Source organism: Bombus bifarius, unplaced genomic scaffold (genome assembly GCF_011952205.1).
Source record: "Bombus bifarius isolate JDL3187 unplaced genomic scaffold, Bbif_JDL3187 scf7180000009125, whole genome shotgun sequence".
Taxonomy (NCBI): domain Eukaryota; kingdom Metazoa; phylum Arthropoda; class Insecta; order Hymenoptera; family Apidae; genus Bombus; species Bombus bifarius.
This window is the reverse complement of record NW_022884914.1, coordinates 6,035,115-6,056,924: the sequence shown is the minus strand read 5'-3', so window position 1 is coordinate 6,056,924 and position 21,810 is coordinate 6,035,115. Positions and strand designations below refer to the sequence as shown.

Genomic DNA, 21,810 nt, shown 5'->3' with positions numbered 1-21,810 from the left:
TCAAGAAACAAGTCGCTAAATTCACGAAAACAACCTTACCTCTGCCATTCTCTACAGCCAGCGAGAGAATTAATAAGAAGAGTTTCGCTTTACGCCCTGAAAGACGAAGAGAAATAAAATCCCGTCGGTATTAAAACTTGGAGGATCACATCGGCATCTTTTTTCCTACGCGCGATAAAATGCGAAAAAATGAATGGTAGCAGAGCGACTAGGTGGGACGAGCGGTAGTGCATGGCGACGATAGGAAGGAAGGAAGGAAGGAGCAATTTCTGAGCTGAATGTAACGTTTCAACCCTCGCGTTTCGTTTGATCCTATCTACGGTAGCAAACGTTCGTCCTGAAGCGTTTCTCCGTTTCGCCATCAGCCAAGCTCTGTTCCTATTCTAGCAACTTATCGTCGTGCATTCGTGCTGACGTCTTTTTCTTTCTCTCTCCCCTCCCCCCTCTCTCGTCTCGTCAGTTCCATCCTCTGGCATCTTCATCCTCTTAGATGTGTTTTTTCCACTATGTTTCTCCCGGTCTTTCTTTTTATCACGCGCTAGCAGCAGACGAATCACTTCCGGTGATGCTGACTCGCTAGAGGGTACTCGCCGAGGTCGTCATATTGTAATCGCACATGCAATACCGAACTGCATTTCTACACAGATCAAGATTAAAGCACAGTAAACGTATTTGTAAAGTACTTCTAACACGAATATCGTCCATCTTGCCGATTCTTCTTTCTTTTCTCCATAGCCTCTTTTCGTTCCGTGTTTTATCCTTTTTGTAGATACACAACGGGGAAAGAGAATCGGGAAAAATGGAAACAGAGTTTCCGCCGCTGATTCGCCGAAGCCGGGTTATATCGACCGCGGAACGAATATCTTTAATAGTCGTCGCGCCTGGCCACTTTCCTGTCGCCTCCGGTGTCGTTCGTCCAGATTATTGGTTGCCGATAATATGGAAATCATGTTTGCAGACTTTTAGTACTTTTATATTTGAGAGCTTCCCAGATGGATTTTCGTACGGAGAATTATTGGAATTAGATTAAAATTTGATGTTGGTGATTAGGGTAGGTGTACGTTTATTTCATAAATGGATTGCGGATGTTTATACATTAATGGAAAATTTAAAGATGTAAGAATACATGAAACGCATATCGTTCGCGGAATATGAAAATATATGCAACGAAGATATATTCAAAATTATAATATTTAGTGAGTGAAGCAAATCAAAAACCATTTTTTTAATTGTATCCATCCGCATTCTATTTATAGTATATACTATCGGTAATGGTGATTTTAAATGAATCATAACGCGAAAGAAATGTATACCGGAAAAAGCAGAAGCTTTGTCTGAGAATGCTTCAGGCTTTGAAACATCACCGATAAAATGATAAATTCTGTGGAAATCTACGAAATTTTCAAAGAATGGAATTATGAGAGAGTCTGTGCATTTCGATATCGGAGGGAAGACGAATTGAGGGATAAAAATATTTGTGTTTCGTCTGAGATTTGTTGTTGTTTGATGTCTCTTACGGAATCCTTTAGAAAATTCGTGACGAAGATTTAGTAAATCGAATATCTGTTTTACGTGCTCAGACGTTTTCATTTCCAGATTATATTTCATACAGTGTGGCGCCTTTCATCATCTAGATTTATGAAGAGAAGATCGTAAAAGTGCTTAGAGTGGCTGTTTACTACCCTGTTACCCCTTTCCATAGATGGACAAGTCAACGTCCTTGAAAAAAGTTAAACCAAAAGTCACTCGTTAAAGTGTAAGGTAGAAACTCCATAAATTTCACGTCACTCGCATAAAATATACAACAGAAAGATCTGTATAAAAATGTTACAATTTCTGATTGAATTTTTTCGCAGTTATGATTAAAAGCATTGCAATATTTTAACCAATATTAGTTACATACGAAACACGCTCATATCCATCTGTAAACAAGATCAAGTCACGTTAAACACTTTCTATATTCAGCTTCCATTTTCATTCTCTTTGTACATCAAATGCCTCTCTATAGAGCCTATAGGAAACAAATCCCAGAAACCTGTTCGAACTAGTGAACATCACTCCAGTGTACCTTTATACGCGCATTTGTGTATTTATCACGCATTACTCTCATATACACGTTATTTTGTAACGGCGTAAAGGTATCGATCGGGCCGAGCTGCGATCGAGAGATTTTCATCGGTAATAAGCTTGTACTGATCTGACCTGAATTCAAAAGCAAACTGCGAGTGGCCAGAAACTGGCGAGCGATGGAAACGTACCTCGTGATAAGAAGCTTCCATGTAGATTTTCTGTTTGCCAAATCAATCTTTGTGCATGCTATGCATACTATTTCAAAATATCTGCGTATAAAGTTGATAACGTATACTGGCTGACGAAAGTATTTGAACACTTACCATAAAAAATTTTTATATCTACAACGTAAAATACAGCAAAATTCGTGTTACAAGCGAAAAATCTGCTGGTAATTTCTCATGTAGAAGCAAGGTGAAATTTTGAAATAAATTTTTTTCTACTATATGTAGGATATTTTCTCTGACTATGAGCAAATTGTTCTTCTTGTGTTTACAGACATGATTGCGTTTCATATATTCTATCCTTATCATCGTCGTAATTATCAACGAGACACTTTAGAAATTTTTTTGCCAATGATGCTACATGTATCATGGAATATCTGATGTACACATGGTGAACTATTACTCATTCGTTATAACATAGATATACTATCGGACAGAGAATTAATCTCGCCTCGTAACCATGCAAATTAACCCGCTTGATATCGATCATTTTTTCGAGAAACTCCTGTATTACCTTGCGCTGTCTATGTGTTAGTCCCGACTGTCGAAGCCGACTTATTTCTCATACAGCTCGCGTTTATGCTTCGTAGAAACTTCTCTTACGATTTGTAGCTTTTTAGCGAAATGAAATTCTGAATGTAGAGAGCTTTCAATTATCATATTAGAATAAACTAGGAGAATATTTATAAATGAATAAAAGTTTCTGTCACGAGATGTAATTTTATGTAAAATTAAACTTGAAGAACGTTTCGTCAAGAGTTTGTATGAGTGCCTCGATAAATTGCTTTTCCTCGCATCTTCCTGTATAGAAGTGTTTATTCGACCATTCGCGGAGATAATCGACGCCACGAACTGATCGATCCCCTGATTTCTGTTACGATAGTAGGGGTGGTTCAATTGAGTTTACACTGAATTAACAGGTATAAATTAATGTTTATTCCAACAACTTTGTAAAGAAGATAATTACACTGATGCGTATGTATAAGTTAAGTAAGTGATTGATTTAAGGATAGAAACCCGGTAATGACATGTTGACTATTCTAACGATGAAGAATAAGTAAAGTAAAGTGACGATTCTGTGTCGGAGGAAAGCTAGCGATGGGTGTGTCTAACACAAGGAACCATCGGATTTGTTGATGACAATTTTGGTTAGGAAAGTGAGGGCAGTAGACATTGCTTCTGATTGGATAAAAGAAGGTTGGTGGACTAGGAAGGGTCTTAGCCGCCTTCGATAGAAAGTTGCTAGTGTGAAGTATCATACGTGAGAAAAATTAACTTTCCTGTGTCTTCCCGTAGTAAACAATAAGCTTTAGAAACGATTCAGTAAGAAGATGTTTGTTCGGTCTGAAGGACCTTAGCTAAAAAATTCCTGAGATTTATGATAGGTCCTTAAGACTATTGAGGGTACGCAGTAAGGATGTGCGGACATCCGGTTGCCATCTTGCCCGCGGTGTGTGGCCTGATCTATGTAGAGTTGTCGCCCGATGTAACAAGAAGATTGAATGTGAGCGAGTATTGCGTACGAACGTGTAATTAAAAATATACGCAATCATACGTGAAACAAGCCATTATCCAGCTTTTCATTACGACTTCCTGAATCTCTATGTAAATCATTTGTCCTGGTAATATTCAATGAAACGAATGAGGTCTCAATGCTACTGGTCCGCGTTTTACTATAAAGTAGAAAAGGTTAATAATAACGGGTTTTGAATTTCCTCTGAATTTCATATCTGTAAAATTTCTTTCCAAGAAATACAGAGGATTTATTAAAGGAACGATAGGAGCACATAGAAATACATTTTTACCAATAATTCGTAATGCAATTTTTTCCCTGAATTATATTTGCTTCTCGCGTGTACAGAAGCAGAGAGAGGAATATAATCAGAAAGCTTTGAGAAATTCCAAAGAGCGCGTAATGGCTGTAGCTTAGCTCTGCACATGGTCTTAAAACGAGATTGCGCGGACACAAAAGGAAGAAAGAACCGTATCCCGCCACTTTAATACAGATTCGTATCTGCTTTTACACGTCACGAAGTTTTATACATAATCGAATGATAGCATCGTCCGCCCCTTTAAATTGATACAAAGACTTTAATTTAAGTTTCTTTAAATTCCGTTCACGTTCTTAAATTGTGATCGTGTCCCTTGAAGAATTTCTATTTTTTGACATTTTTAATATTCTTTGATAGTTCTAACGATCATTTTCAATAAAAGATAGTAATTAAAGTTTCCTCCAACATCTCTGTTATAAACTCAGTTGTGTCAACACATAAATCAGATTGGCGACAATTTTATTCCGATTTTCTGTTTTCTTAATAACTAACAATCCCATCGTCCGATTTACCAAAATCAACTGGAACCAATTTCTCATTCAAACCTTCCCCTTACATAAATCAGCAAGTAAACATTCATCGTTCTATAGAACACATCTACGCTATTGAACGGAAGTTCTCCCCTCTCGAAAAACTAGGAAGACCGAAATAAATCGAACGAACTAACCATCGTTCACTCTGCACGTTATCAATTTTATTTCAATTCCGTCATAGAAAATCGCTCCCGATGCGATTCTCAATTTCTCTCCCCAAGGTAAACAAACTGCAAATGGACGATTTTGAATTCGCATCACAAACACCGCGACTAGATGTATCGACGACGTAATCATTTCATCGACACCATTTTACTTCTGTTACGCTATACGTTCATCTATAAATGATCGTCAATGCTTTATCATTCTCTCTGAATGAAAATGAACGTGTCGATGAAAATATTACCCGTAAAACGACTGTCAGTAATCTCAAGGCATATAACTCGAATCGTATCGCATCGATTCTTCGTCGTATTCGGTTATGCCACGCCACGCGCGATCCCACCCCTTTAATACCTTGATCTCAGTTTGTCAGGGGCGTAGTCGATGTCTAAGCATACGGATTACAAATTACTGGCGCCTGGCCACCAGTGCCCTCGCGTCGCGACGTGAAATTACGAGCCTCCTCTCGTCTCCAATTAAGCCAAGCTTCGCCTCGGTGTCTCCCTCCTAGTTCTGTCTGTCTTTCTCCATCGTACACACTCGACCTCCCCCGTGGTAAAGCACGACGGGTGTCTCGGTAACACGAAGCTCCTGCCATTCCTCCTCTCGTTCGCCCTTCACATCTCTTTTCGTTCGTGTTGCTACCGGTATATCTCGACAGGGTCAAGTGGCATGCTCCCTGTTGCCACCTTATGTCACGCAGAGATACTCACCGCAGGATACGAATCTGGTTAATTGACCCATTTAATTCTAATGGGCTTCTTTGTGGCTGGACCCGCGACCTTCTTTCACAATTTCACAATTTCCTCTTTCGTTTGAGTTAGGTGAACGCATGGTCATTTGCGAAGGAAGAAACGTCGTTATTCAAGGAAGGACGATTAATCACGTGGTCGTCGTGTGATGTGCAACGCGGTTTTTATTCGTTCGTGCTTTTTCTTCGAGGCTCGGAATAAGTGAAGTTCGCCTGGTTGCCGCCCCGAAGAAATGATTAAAGGGAAAAAGTGTGATTAAGAAGGGTAGTGAGGTTTTATCTTTCGTGCGATTTGGATGGTAGACGGTGAATGCTTGGGTTTCTTGTTTGTTTTTCTTACGTTGGTATTTAAAGTTGGTTTAAAATAGTGGAAAAATTAGGAAATGTTTGTAACGTTTTTTGGATCCGGGTATTAGATTGGATATAGCTTTTACGTTAGAATAGACAGCAACAAGGTTGAAAATTCGTGTTGTATACATGCACTAGACAAACTCACAGGTTACTATACAGAATGGCACTACCGAACAAGGTGTTACTTTACACTCGAAAGTAAATCGAAAATGTAGGAGAGAATTTTTTCGCTTGGGATCTCGTTTTTGGAAAACATTTGAAATGGAAGTTTGAAACGTCAAGTCTGAAATGGGAGCCGTCGAAACTCCATGCCACATGCCACACTTTGTTTTAGCAGTTAACAATGTACATGTACATTCGACGTATTTTTAAACTCGATTTTATCGTAAAGGAAACGTCAAACGGAAAATTTTCCCGTTTCTCGATACATCTTTGCTTTTAGGATCTCTTCCTGTTCACAACTGTTCTCACTTATTACAAACTGTTTCGGTGTTAACAAATTCTCAAACAAATATGCGTGAATAATATTTCACAGTGTCTTGCTGGTCAGTAAAAATACTTTTGACTAGAAGGAACCGCATCTAACTGGACAGTTAATAGGACGAGACCAGGTGAATTCCCATTCGACCAGAAAGCATTCTGCGTTGCACGAGAGCGCTTCTCTCTGCGATGAATGGTGCTCGTGTACCGGTCCGAGCTAACACGATTGAACACAAACAACCCTGTGGCTGGCCAGTACCTCCAGATTGAACCACTAGATTTCATTGCGTGGAGATGAACCACTCAAAGCACGCTCGCCACGACCAGGCCACTCGTCCCGATTAGAAGTCAGTGGCTCGCGCGACCCGTGTGTTATTATATCCGGCCGCTAACAAGACCCTCTTGCGAGTGAAAAACCCAAGTAACCAGCACAAAGGGATAGAGAGGTTCGATCATCGCGTTTGTTGTTGTCGGACGTGATATCTGGCTCTCGTTTGTATGGGTCAGTGGTATGCTCGTCGATTGAATCGTTTTTTGGTCCAAGAAGACAGTACTGGATGATAATAAAGAAAAATTAAGTTTTCAGAAATGTAAAACCTCTAAATAAGATTTATGCGTTTATGCAAATGAAACGAAATGTATATGAACCATTAGAAATTTGAGAGAAAATGAACAAATGAATGAAAGGTTTTATTTGGCCACGTATATGTGATTTCATTTCTTTATGTATTTAATGTTGTATTTTATTTTAATACATATAATCTTTCACCAAATTTAATTGCTTGAACTAAAAAGAGGAACCTGCGCGTTAATTAAAATGTGAAATTTTTTCTATATATTTGTATAAAAACCAATAGTCATAGAGTTATAAAAAATTGTACATAGAACAGTCGGAATCAAATAATTTTCCATTTTTCTCCTCGATGAGAATCGAACTTTCTAATTCGAAATTAACGCGAAAACGGTTTCCCAAAGCTCGTGGGCCATCTGTTGCCACGCTAATTGCGAATGGTTGTCAGCGCGAAATGTCCACGTGGAATGAAATACGAGCCACGGTTTCAGCGCGGAAAGGCGCGTGTTAATTGTTTTTCGTCAATTATTCATCGACTCAATTATGTACTAGGTCTTTGGTAAATTGAGAGAAACACTCTGTTATTTGTTCTCAATTACAATGATCGACTTGCTCCGACTATTCTGTTACAACGAATAAAACTTCCAACATATTTCCCCGGGATTTTCAGGTTTATTAAAATGTAGAAATTTCAATTGTAGAATTTACAAAATGTGTAATACTCTCTCGATATTTTATTTTACATTCTTCATTGCACCGTTGGTGCTTACAGAATCCCCGAAACAATAATTTTTTATGAAATCCAATAATGAATTCAACATTTTAATCAACGATTAAAAATGTCCAACGACTACGAACAGGCGACGATCGATTCTCGTCAATTGTATTTTCATAAGCGACATGCTCCCATGTATCAGTGACAGTAACAATCTTTCGCGCATTTGTTATTCCGAAGAGGGATGAATTGGCAAACACCGGCTCTGCCATGAAATCCGTGCTTGAATTAATATCAGGAATATCGAATGGCGTTAATGCATTCACTTGCTCACCAACATCTCTATATCGATTGCGTACTGTTATTATTTTTAGAAACGATAAAAGATTTCATTGGTATCGAGCAGTCCTGATTATTCCACTCGATTCCACTTTTACATTCATATTTTCTTTGTCGTGTATTAGCGATTCCTCTGCGAACGAGAAGAATAAGTTGTCTAATATTATTATGCATAGTATGACTGTTAATAAGCTTGGTAATCGCAATTGCAATGGTTTTTACTTTACACCTTCATCATCTGGAATATTTTTTTAAAGAAACACTGGTTTTCTTCGTTTTCGCTCTTTATCGAATAGATAAACAACGAGTTGTATATCAATTTTTTAAATGAGTAAAAATATGACATCCTGTGCTTTTTATAAACATCATACGATGATTGCGCGAGTATGATACCCAGTAATTAGGAAACAGTCAGGAGTTAGGGGCCGATCGTCACGAAGCCTACTAATTGCGGCCCATTAGAGGCCGACAGCTCAGTTTCGAGTTTACCGATGCTTACAGCTCATCACGCACCACGAAACGGGGTAACTGCGGTGTCAGCTCTCTCTCTCTCTCTCTCTCTCTCTCTCTCTATTTTTTCAGCAAACGAATGCCAACGAAGCTTGTTAATCTTAAAACATGTAATTAACACGCGGTGAGTCGATGTAGAAGAATTTTTACTCGAATTCCAATGTTGAAAAAGTTGTAACTTGGTTAATTACACGTTGTAAGAAACACGACAGGATGATATTTTTATCGTCAATTAATTTTAATTTCTAAACTTTGACCGATGGTCAATTACTGAAGAATCAAATTTTTAAGCTAATCTTCGTGCTATATAGACCAAGCTGCAATAATAAAGACGTGTCGTAATAAAAATATCGTTTCATTAGAAAATATGAGTATGTGCAAATGCTTTCTGTATCTAACAGCGCGTTAATAGAGCACAGAACCATTATACTGACTACGAAAAATAACAAAATTTATTAAACATACCCATCTTAAACCGCGTTATCTATCCACATGGACACATACTAATATAGCATTCACAAATACATAGTCTCAAGATAAAAGCGCGTGTTTCACAACAATAATCAGGAAATAATTGCTCCACCAGAGAAATATATTCGGCCTCCGGAAAGACGCAGGACGATAACCCAGAGCAATTTTCGGTCCACGTCCGTGGATTGTTCGATAACAGAGAGAGAGAGAGGGAGAGAGAGAGAACGGAGTGAGGAGGATAAGTTAGACCGTTTCGTAAATACGGCGGGTTGGAGGTGGGACGTTTCTCGACACGTGGAAACACAGGCCAGTTGGATTGACCCGGGCTCGAACATTGTTCCGAATGCAAATCGTAGTTTACACCGAGTCTCGGTCGGGACCACCCTATCATACTCCCTGATGCAGCCTCGAGAACGTCAGCCGGCATCTCGATGCCAGAGAGCGAGTATTACTTCCAGTTGGAAACCGGCGGAACGCTTGCGTGGCAGACCCTCGCGGTCCAATTCCGCTCTCAGGGATCCCTTTCCTCGATATCTCGACTCGTCGCGACGCATACGAATCCTGTTTGCGAGCTGGTAATTTCTACGATCGTCTCACTACTCGAGACGAAGTTGGGGAAATGGTGGGTGTCGAGGGTTTCTTTTGGTTGAGGTTGCCGTCCTCTTTACAAAGGACGCGGAATTGAAGTTTCAGGTTGGTTATGTACATCGGATAATGTCAATGTTGGATATGGTTATTTTGAGGGTTCTTACCTTTTTTACCTCTTTTAGAACCCATTGTTGGAGGAATTTGAATTCTTATTGAAATATTATGAGAATGCAAATCATTTCGTAGTTGTATCTGTAGGTATTTCTTAACGAATATTTCAGAAATTTTCATGGAACCATTTAAAATCATTGTAATGAATCTAAGAATTAATAAGTTTGGTTTAATATTCGATTAAAGTTATTCGTATCACACGAGTTCAAAAAATTAATATGATACAGAAAATTTTGAGGAACAACAAGCTGCCGAGAGAAGTCTACTAACGAAGAGACTTACTCGTCGAAAGTGGTTAATGCTCGTTTTTGTATTTTCGATGAAGTTGTTCATCATCGATGCAAGAACTCCGCGTTATACTTCTCTGAAATATTTCAGGCGGGAATTCACTTTACCTCGAACATGAACGTCGATAGGATGATTTTCATTTTCTTCTCCGACGTAGCCGCGCTTAACGACGAAAACCATTAAAAAGCATTCACGCTGAAGCATCGTTGCGCAACGTCGTTAACTCTTGGTGGATACACACCGGGAAAGACGGTTAAAGTGTCCATGCTTTCGAGATCTCATTACCCACTCTGCTTAACAATCACTCAACAAGTTCATGAACGTCTCGGAGGATTATGGTAACACGAATAGTTTGACGTAGTACTCTTAAAGCACTGCCCGCATAATTAATTTAGAATAAAGAATAATTGAAAATGATTTCTACTCAAAGGAATTCGCATCTAAGAAGCATGAAGAAACTTATCTTCGCCAAATGCAAACTTTCGAAAAATATTGAAATTCCAATAATCCGACATCTCGCTCCAATGCGGCCAAACCAAAAATACTTGGCGGTGTGTCGATTAATTGAGAAAGACGTAACGCCTAAAGGGAACAATACGTATTTTTATAATCGATAAGGGAAAAGACGGAAAGTCTGGAATATTCGCTGGCCATTCCCAAAAGAGAAGGACCGAAAGCATGACTTGGCCCGACCAGAACAATGCTTGTGAATTTAGAGCTTGTCAAGATGGCGGCCTAATTAGGAGGAACGCAGCTTAAATATGAATGTCGGTCAGAGAGAGAGGGGGAGAGAGAGAGAGAGAGAGAGAAAGGACACGAGGTTTATGAAGAGAAAAAGACGAGCAATGAGAGGCCAAGGGTTGCGTACCATAGCCAATGAGCTCGCTTCGCGTTCCTCTTCTTCATCTTGCTTCTACAAGGGTTAAAAGCCGGGGTTATTCACCTGGTTATGCATAATGCACCGTGTGTGATGGATGATTTATGTTGTGCGTGTGCTTTTGTAATGACGTGCTTTTATATAAAAAATATCGAGCAAAGGGATTTGTCATTCTAGAAACATACCGTGATGCACTTAAAGTAGAGATAAAAGAAAGTATTACTTACTATGGAATTATAAAATTTATATCGTAAAGGAAAATACCTTTACTGTTGATTTTATCATTTGCTACATTATGTAATTTTTTAAAATTACCGATTGTTTATTTGGAATATTTATACGTACATAGGTATGTGCATTTGAAACTTAATAACATTTCATCATCTCATTAGTCTGAATTAGCAGTGATTCCATTTTTCTCTTTTCCTCTCGCATTTTATCTTCCATTATCACAAATTTTAGAAGTGGGTATACATTCAAGCTTTTAAATTTTCCAATAACTTGTTATCGACTGTTCAACGTGTGCTCCAGTGTCTCTTAATTAAATATAAGCTATCAAGACACGTCCAATGAAATGGAGTCAGAGGTGCATGGTCGGGGTTAGCACCGATTTCGCGACGAACACTAATTGCTCTCGAGAATGAAGATTGATCCCGGCCTGACATCTCACGGGTTTCATCAAATTGGTCACCCATCAACCGGCTGGCTAGTGGCTGTCTGCCAATTCGAGGAACGATTAGGGATTAATGCAAGTAAATAGATGCCAATGCTAAGCCATCCTTGCGCCAATCTGAATTATTCATCAAGTACTTTATGTACTCACTACGAATCTATTATTTCTCCTTATCGTTTAATCTTTTAGAGGATTCCTATTATTTCTACGTGTTTGTCGCTTTCTCTTTACATTTGAGAAATTCTTAATGTTTCCTTAGCATTACAATGTTTATGCTTACCAATTTAATATTTCCCTAAGCTCTTCATATATAATGTAACATATATAATTCATTGAAACTGTTTACTATCAATATAAACAGAGTGAAACGAAAAAATGTGGTTTTATTTTACGAGTAAAAAGGAGTCGCTGAAACAAATAGCGAGCCAATTGATGTGGCTTACTGGATAGGCGAAAGGAGAACGAAAAATGCGAATACAGAGAGGGAAAAGGAACGAAAAGAAAGAGAAACGATGACAACAGGCTGCCCCCGCTGAAATTCTGTTTGCAAATGTTCCGTCGAAATAACCTCTGGCGTATAGTCCCGCGGAGAATTTACTTTGGCGGGACGAGGGGTTTCCAGCTATAGAAAAAATTGCTGCTGAAGGTCGATCGAATCGAGCCGGATCGAGGAATTATACGGGTAAACCATTTTACTCGACGTGTAACTGGTGGTCTTCTTTTATAGTACGTTATCAGAAAGGATTTAAAGGAAGAATTGAAAATAGGGAAAGTAGGAAATAAAAAATAGAATTTATAATATCAATCACGTACGAGTTAAAAGAAATTTAAAAACAAATGTAGGTGTCCTTACCTTTCTATTTCATTACTAATTATTTAAAATTTTTAATGTGTTTATAATTTATTTTTATTAATAACCGTTTTAATATATTTGTTTAATTTTTAAAAAACGCCAAATCTGTTCGTTTTGTAAATAATTTTTACACTTATCCACGCTTTTGATTTTCTAGTTGACCGTCGATTATTATCTTAACTTGGACCAATTACAATTATATGCATAACAAATATTATAACAAGCGATAGTGAACACCCTTCGATAAATTCAACGAGCTCAATCACACACGCTTATTCCTATAAAATCCAGAATTGCTTACCACAATAACCAGAACGTCACGCACCACAAATTCAAACTACCGTCCGAACTATGCTTCCCGACATTAATTCTCTATAGAATTGACATCCTCAAATACGCTTTCAGATCTTTGCGTCAACGTTAACACTCTATCCGCTCAAAATATCATTCGGCTATCTGATCGCCAAGCGTGATAGTTTACAATGTCATTAAATCGTCATTGTATAAAAAGGATTCCTCGCAACAAGGACGAACTACTTAAAGAAATATCCATATAAATGAAATAGAAATTGTTTTTCAAAATCATCTGTACCAGACAGAAGCCAAGAGATTAGAAAGATTTCCCATTTAAACAATCCAATATGCATATTCCAAAGAGTATCAGCAATTCTCAGAAACCGATCCAAGTTTTAACCACTTCGAAGAGAAAAGAAACAACGAAATTCGATTGTAAGGTTCTTTCGATAGTTTTTTTTAACAACATACTCAAAAGCGTTGACAGACTCGTCGCGATTTCGTGAGAGTAAACGAAAGCTGTTGTTTTTGTATCACGATTACAACGCTGCAAAAGAAGAAAAAGAAGAAGAAGAAGAAGAAAGAGAGAGAGAGAAGTCCCCCTCGACATAATACATTCTTAAGAGGCAATTGAAAACCTTTCAAACCGTGCAAACAAGCCTCTGCGAGGGCCTGCGCGTTAACTCGATCAAGATCTTTCACGTGTGAACAGCGTGAACTGGACGAGTCCTTTGGGAACCCAACCGAATATCGTCGAATATATTATCCTGTAACCAGACAAGTCCGCGAACAGCCATCGATTCTCCGACAGAAAATTTACCCGCTCTGGCGAAACGCGGCCGCTAGCTCAGTTTGTAATAAATTATGCCTCGGTAACGTAGCGGAGAACATTCGAAATTAGCTATCGGCTTTCAATAACGACGCGTTATTAACTAAAGTTGGAATAGTTTCACCTAACAATTACATGGTAGGCACTCGCAGTTTGCAGCTGGTTAAGGAAGAGAGTTATAGTATGTACATAGCAGCTGAGAGATTTAACGTTTGAAGTTTAGATACCTTTGCTGAGAAATAGGTTGGCTACTTTCCAAAAGTATTGATCTAGAAGTTGTTTCTAACTAAAAAACAATAATAACTTTTAAGAATACATATTTACGTATCACAGATCGCGTATTTGCACACGTTAGTTACAATATTAATAATATTGTAATTACAAACTCCAGTAGTAATCCATAGTCCAATTATTTATAATATTTACTTGTATATATATACTAAATTATTATATATATAATAGATTCTTAACTATACTACAAAATAAATTACTAAAATCCACGTGTAACATTTCGGAATCTTCAACGTTCATCCCGCGATTTAACCATTCGCTTATCTAAGCGTTCATCCTCATATCCAAATCCAAGAGGACCATTCACTGTGTCACTAGTTGATAATTCGTGCCGTATATCGATTCTCCAGTGAAACACAATCGGCACAGTCATCCCGTTGTTCTTATTAGAATTATATCTCGTGGCTCGCGAAATGAGCAAGCCTACTGTTTTCGTTGCCGAATAAGCAAATTTGGCACGTACCGGGAGGCTCGTTGACCGTTTTCCACTGACAGAAACATAGAAGGTGTAAAAGCCAGTGGTGTCCAATTAGCGGTCGGCAATGCTGACCGGCCCTAATTCACCGAATCCCATTCTACCTTCCGTTGAACGCCCATTTTCCCACGAGTTAGTGTGCGGATGCGGTCAAATACGCTTCCAGTCCGCGTACTATCGCGCGGAATCGGGCAATAGCCGAAAATCATAAGTCACGCGAGTCTATATATTTCTTTTCTCTTCTTTCGATTTTGTTGCATGGTTCAACAGAGAAAGGGAGAAAGAGAGAGAAAGAGTAGTTTATTACAGCAAGCGATCCTTTGGTGTGGTGTGTAGACGCGTTGTTTATGGAAATTTCGCTGGCGAGTATTTGCGTAGAAAAACAATTCAATCGATCGAGACTCTGTTTGTTCTGACGCAATCAATTTGATGGGATGCGTTACCATCGAGTGTTGGACCCGGTACGTAGCAGTTGGAACTTTATTTTAAAGAGAGAAATATCTCGTTTGAAGCGACACGGTGTTAAGGATAGAAACGATATTTTTTCTTTATTTGAAATTGTTATCGGCTTGAGAAGGGTTGAAGATAATTTGTCGGGAGTTTCTTTTTCACGGAGACTATGTCTACCCTTTATTGGCGTAACAAAGTTTATTGCTTTAAAACTCCTATCAATCTCTTTTAGATACTAACTCCGACTACTTGTACCGACATATTTGTCACAGCTGATCGAAAATTGTTTTTGTTGTTCAAACTTGAGATGGAAAAATGGATAGACATGTTTAAACGCCTTTTTAGCAAATAGTGGTCCTAATTTTGTTTATTAGTACATTCGATTCGAAAAATCTTCTATTGAGGGGTACTATTGACTAAATGATGAATTTCTCGCTGTGTTACTTCTTTGTATTATATTATATTATCTTCAAATGTAGTAGAAAGGAACAAAAAATATTTCTAATTTATCTTTATATAGAAAATATTCTACTGTTCAAACAGAAACAGCCTTTATAATTCCATCCACCACAAAAGAAGGCTCAAACTATGCCCTGAAATCGTACTTCGCCTCGTCAAATACTTGGCAAAATCTCGTTTCATCTCGCACATATCAGCAGCATTTTGGCAAACGGTAGAGATCGATATTTCTGGTAACCCTCCTATTTTTCAACGACCTACTAGCATCCCCTTTGATACCAACACTCAGAATTTCAACGAAAGACGCGGATTGTCTGGAAAGATAGCCACGGCGTCGAACGTGAAATCGTCGTAGCGTGGCACTCGTGACAACAACCTCTGGCTTCTTGCCGCGAAATTTATTTTTCTCGGAGGTCGCTCGTGAACGACGACTACGTGACAGTCAAGACAGCAGAGGGAAAACCGTGTGGCAATAACCCCTTCGCGTTTCAAACGAATCGCCCGCAGAACGAGGGTCAATGCCTAACCCTTATTGCGCTCGTCTCTCGTGCGCGATCTTGAGAATTTCATAAAAAGAAATGTTTTTCGCCCGAATGTTTATGTAGCTCAAGGAATTCGCTCGAATAGGATCGAACGTGGTAATGGAAAATGGGTTGACAAATGGAAATCGACGATAACGATATTGCGTTTTTCAACAGTCGAAAACAGAAGGTGAATCAGAGATACAGGGCAGTTATGATAATATCATTAGAAGTTATTTATCGAAGAAGCAATGCAGTTTGTTTTTATCAAAGTTTGAAGGTGCGATCATAAAAGTACCAAAAATTTGGCCATTCGCTATTAATTCGTTGTAACATTTTCCGTCATTACTAGATTATGTACGTTTGTAGCGCAAAACTGTGTAGGATATCCATTATATGTAAAAATATATAAAATATCCAAAAAAATTCCCCTTACAATATTTAGTAAGTAAAACAGATCTCTGAGTAGATTCTATTTCTTTAATAATGGTTATAAAATATTTTAAACGCTCTCTGCTGGTTTTCAAATTTTAAGCTACTTTTTTCCAATTTCATACAGATCAGCGTGTTATTCGTGAATTTTTAGAAACTTCGGATCGTAAAAAGTGCTCGTGACCGCGTCTCGTCCACGTAGATATAAGCAATTCATGACCGATTCATCAGGGCTAGTGTTTGGTGGAAGGCACGACAGGGAATAGCGAAGGAAGAGATACTCCACCGGAAATTACGCTCTCCCCATGGAGACAGAGCTTCCGGTTCGGCTGTACATAAGCCATCTCTCTGTAAGAAGACACCAGGAACACAAGTGCACACATATAGATAGCTTCATAAACTCATAGCCTCGAATTTCCAACGATTCATTATCGCTCCTCTGTGCGATATATAAGAGAAGGTTAGGTAGCATCGAATGCATTTTTGTGGTCTACGATTTAATTTTCTATAGAATTTAAACAGTAGTAGTAGCATCAATGAAAAATAAATGTCTTTCTAAGTTTAATGTAGATAATTCAATCGTTATGACAATATTCAGTGTCCACGAACAATTATTAAATCATTAAAATCTTGTAACATTGCAAAAATGTTCAGTTCATGTAATATTCAGTTTAATTAATAATATTAATATTGATACTACCGTATTATGGGAATGAAGAAGTAAAAATTCGATAATAGTTTGTCTCAGATTCTATAGGATGGTAGAATAAAAATAGGGTGGACAAGGGCTATCAACTAAGCCGACTGATCTCTCGTCTGTCCTATTGGCATCTCAGAATCGGCATGATTAATCTCTCGATCTGTCTAATACGAGGGCGTTAAATGAGCTTCCACATTGCTTCCGTAACCCTTGTATCTATAGGCAACGATACGTACATAATTCACGCGAAAGCCCGAAATCGTTGCTCATACTACATATAATAAGTTGTCTACCATACCAGCTTATAATTTATTATTTCATATTTTTATTTTAATCTTATGCTTTCAACAGTTTGTTCGAAGTTGTTTTGCTTTCTTTTGAAGCTCATATTTAAATCCACGCTGCATGTTGTTTCTGTCGAAAATATTTTCTCCGAAGTCCATCGTATTTTATGTCTTTCGGTATCGATAAGTCATCGTTCCTCCCGACCAATGAGAAAACTCATAAATTTTTTGCACACGAACGACGTGAATGTTTCACGACTGGAAATTCATTGCCAGTGCACGCTCGTTTACTAAATGTGTTGGACCTTCCCGTCGGAAATGTGTATACGGATGTTATATGGCCAAACGCAGTTCGATTCGACAGGCATTACCTCTTTTGCTGCGAGTTTAAATGGATGGGAGGAGGCAAAGTAGCATAAATTCAAACGAAATCGATTTAAATGGAAACATCCCTTGAAATTATGGATGGATAGCGAAATAGACTTCAGGGTAATGGGATCGTCAAATTTGTTGCGATTGATTTTCATTAAATATTGGTTTCAATCTGAGCAAAAATATATTTGAATTAAAAAAGCTAAAATTAGAGTTACGATATTAAGAGGTTCGATAGATATTATTTTAGAAAGAAACATGATTTTCCTGTGCGAAATCTATACTCTACTCGATGAAGGTCTGAAATATGATAGAACATATTGAAACACGCTTCTAATAACGATTTGTTTGTTCTGATTACAGCTGGTGGGAGGCGAATTCGACATGGAACTCAACTTCGTAATTCAGGACGCACAGAATATCAGGCACATGCTGGAACTGCTCGATCATTGCCCGCCCAATCTCCAGGTAAGCATTGGGCGTAACGTTCGCCTCGATCAAACTAATTATCCAAGGGGCTGGGGTGTTATACCACGCCACAAATTTGATTCTACGAAGGAACACACGATCACTGCGATCAATACGTCAAACTTGCTCCTAATTAATTTCTTGCTCGCCCGCTAATATGTAGACCATTTCTTTGTCCCCTAAGAATCATAATTTTCTCGTGGTTTAAATATTGAAAATGGATAAAAGACACAAAAATAAATCGAAGACGTAGAATAAAATTTTTCTATTTAATCCCGTTAAATCTACCAAAAAATGTAAAATTTACGTAAAGATCCTAATCACGTTCAGGAAAGTTACAGACCGATAAGCTGCGTGCTATATCATGATATACCTTTTTCTCAAACTCGCGGTTGGAAAAAAGGGGAAGTTCAAAACTCTGAACGCGCTCGACGGGAAAAAAGAATTGAAATCCATTACGTCGCAAATTTCGTTCGAGGGAGGAAACGAATGCGCAGAACGCAAATTTTTTTTTTCACCCACCGTGAAGCCACGGGAATTTATCAACCTCGTCGACGTCGCTTGCATTGCTGTCTCGATTCAGACACGTTACCAGTTTCAAATCGTTACCAGTTTTCTTCCGTGATGGAGAAAAATGGAACTCGCGAAATAGCGATATGATTTGCTGCACGAAAATTGGTATGATTCTATTCGTTACAAACGGTTGCAAATTAATCAAGATCAGACACCAATCGTTTCGAACTGTTTTATTATTCTTTTACTTGTTATAAAAAATATACGACAGTTCGTGCAATTATTCGAAAACTTGTAGAACCTTCTTATAAATATATTATGTGTTATGTATAGAAAATGTTGAAATTTAATAAAAATTTTTGTCGTGTCTGTATACGCTGCTAATGAAATTTCAAAATATTTTATGTAATACATACGATATACAAAATCTTTTCTGTGTTAAGCGTTCAAATACTTTCGTGAGCCCCGTATATACAGAAGGCATAGAATTAACTGTGTAAAATATATACGTACAAAAAGTGAAACCATCAGTTAGTCCACGCAAAACAATGCTCGTCCATAACACACGATGCAAGAAATATCGTTCTCGTTCGAGTTGGGCGTGCAAGAAACGTCGAACTGCTACGTCGCGCCGTTTTCTTCGCAACGTCGATGCATCACGTGTCGAAAACGGTAGTCGTGAAAAACGCAGCACTATTACGGGGCTTCGAAGTCGTTGCATTCCGTCTCGTTAAGGGAGCCATCAGAACGACGAGATACAGGCATAAGGATAAGAAAGTTTCGTAAGTAATAGCCGGTGCTCGGCCGCCGCGTCAAGCGAAGAAAAAGCCATTTACTCTTTCCACCGACGCGACGAGTTGTTAAACTTGCGCGAGCTGCTTGCGTCGTGGCGAGAAACTTTCGATGTAAAAGTAAATAGAAATTTAAACTGTGTACACGGAATAAGTTATAAGAGCCTTGTTCTACCGTTTCTCGCGTCCTTTGATCATAACAGAGGAAAACGTTGTTGTACGGTTCTGAACTTAACAATAGAATCTAATTTGTCGCTTCATTGATGCAAGTTTCACAAACGAACAATTTGCCTCCCATTGTTTTCATCAGTTTTATATACACGTATTGTTATATCATAATCTAATATTTAACCAGTCTGACAAGATGGAATGTATTAAACTCTAGGAACTTTTATTGTTATGTCCGGTGACTCTCTATACAAACTAAGCTCCACGCCGCAGATAAGATGGTTGCTAGATATCCACACACCCTCATTGCGATAATAATCTTAAGGACCCACCATAAATCTTGACATTTTCATAATTAAGGTCGTTCAGATCAAACAAGTATCTTCTTACTTCAAGTGTTCTTTAAATTTATTGTCTACTCCGGAAAGGTACGATGTCTCCCGCTACCAACTTTTTCTCGGGGGCGGCTAGAACCCTTCCTTGTCCACCAACTTTTTCTTATCCGAACAGAAGCAATAATTATTGCCTTCACTTTCTTAGCCAAAATTACCATCAACAAATCCAATGGTCCCGTACGCCAGACACACCCATCAATAGCTTTCCTCCGCCACAGCATCGTCACCGAACTTCATTGGTTTTCCATCTTTAGATCAGTCAACATCTATCTTCGGTTTTTCATGCGTTGGCCAGTCAATGTCTTGACTGGTTTATCAGCCTTAGTTCAGTCATCTGTTTAGCTTATATCTATACACACCGAGCGTAACTGTCTATGTCTACAAAGTTGTTGGAATAAAGTGTATATTATAACCTGTCACTTCAGTGTTATAATCAGTTCAACCATCTCTATTATCCTAATCGAAATAGGGGATCGATCATTTCGTGGCATCGATTATCTAATCGTAAAGAGAATTTACGACTCCTGTTGTTCGCGATCGCGTCTCTCTGCGAACGGTCGAACATTTATTTTTGTGGAAATTCCGTAAAATTTTTGAATCTAAGTGGAAGAAATAGTATCGAAAAAGATATTAAACAAATTCTTGAAATTCTCTTCTATAACCATAATGTTGAAAAACAGAAACCGATAACTTAAATTGATTGGAAAGAATCGTAAATGAGATGTTGCGTTCGCGCGACGAATGAAGATACAAATGTAATGGGAAGTTGATTAATTGGATAATGTAAGTCGAGTGATTAATTTGTTAACCAGAAAACACGTTTTTAAATATTGTAACTTGGATAAAAACAAGGATGGTTTAATTTCAATGCAAGTTAAATCGGAAAGTGAGAACAGCTCCTACTTTTATATTCCATTTCCAAACATATCCCAAGTTCTTTCATTAACGTATGCAATTGAATAATGCTCCCTTTTGCATCATTTGACACGCTTTGGCATTTCAATTTACATAATCGAATAATCGATAACCAGAATATCAGTTTCCATATAATTTGTACATGGTCGCTTAGGTAATTGACGTCCTACAGTACATTAACTGTAGAGTATGTGTATCTTTTAATATCTACGAGGTTACGTTCGTTTTGCTCATCTTCGCGAAATCTTTAATTATTTTGAACATGAAAAAGGTTATAAAACAGACATGTTTCTCGTTTTATCCATCTACATGTTAACATCAGGGTACTCCAGAATGTTTTATACATCTCAATATTTTTATTAACTGACAATGAGATACGAAACGAACAGGGCATGTAGAAATAAAACAATATACCATCGTGATCAATATATTATGTAATTTCAATGTTGTTAAAAGAGAATATAGAATTATTGAAAACAAAGAGGTACCACAGGATACGAATGAAAATAAGTTGTTTGAAACATCGAAAATAGAATGGCAGAAAATATTAAAAGTTATTCAGTGAAATAATAATTCCCAGGAAACAATTCTCAAATTAAAATGTTACCTGTAGCAAATTCGATCATGTCTTTGATATCATTTCAGTTGCGCCCAAAATAATTTTTATATCGTCGCAACTATAGAGAACTGTCAAGTGATCCGCTTTAAGTAGTACATCTTATAACATGAAATAGTAATAACTAGAAATAATGATCAAAGCTGCGATATATTTATTCTAAGGCAATTTAGTAAAATTCAATATTTTACTCGTTGTTCGCGATTGATAATAAGCGAATCATCGAGAAATGTGTATTAACGGAGGATAATAGCTCAGTAATACGAATCTACGGTGTGAATTCGCCGTATCATCTTGACAGAATTGCCTGTGGCTGATATAATCTGTTGGGGATCGGTTTCTGGTGTCCTCAGAATCCGGTTCGAGCACGTTCCTGAA

At 38.0% G+C, this 21,810-nt stretch overlaps 1 protein-coding gene across 17 annotated transcripts in view; it reads left to right on the top strand.

Annotated features, from left to right (window-relative positions):
* The window catches only part of LOC117213639 (neurobeachin), a 416,930-nt gene that overhangs the window by 249,992 nt on the left and 145,128 nt on the right, over window positions 1–21,810 (top strand). For all 17 annotated transcript variants that reach the window (XM_033459150.1, XM_033459152.1, XM_033459161.1 and 14 more), the window contains exon 2: window positions 17,930–18,034. In XM_033459150.1, coding sequence (XP_033315041.1) covers window positions 17,930–18,034 — 105 coding nt within the window. The remainder of the gene's footprint in view (window positions 1–17,929; window positions 18,035–21,810) is intronic.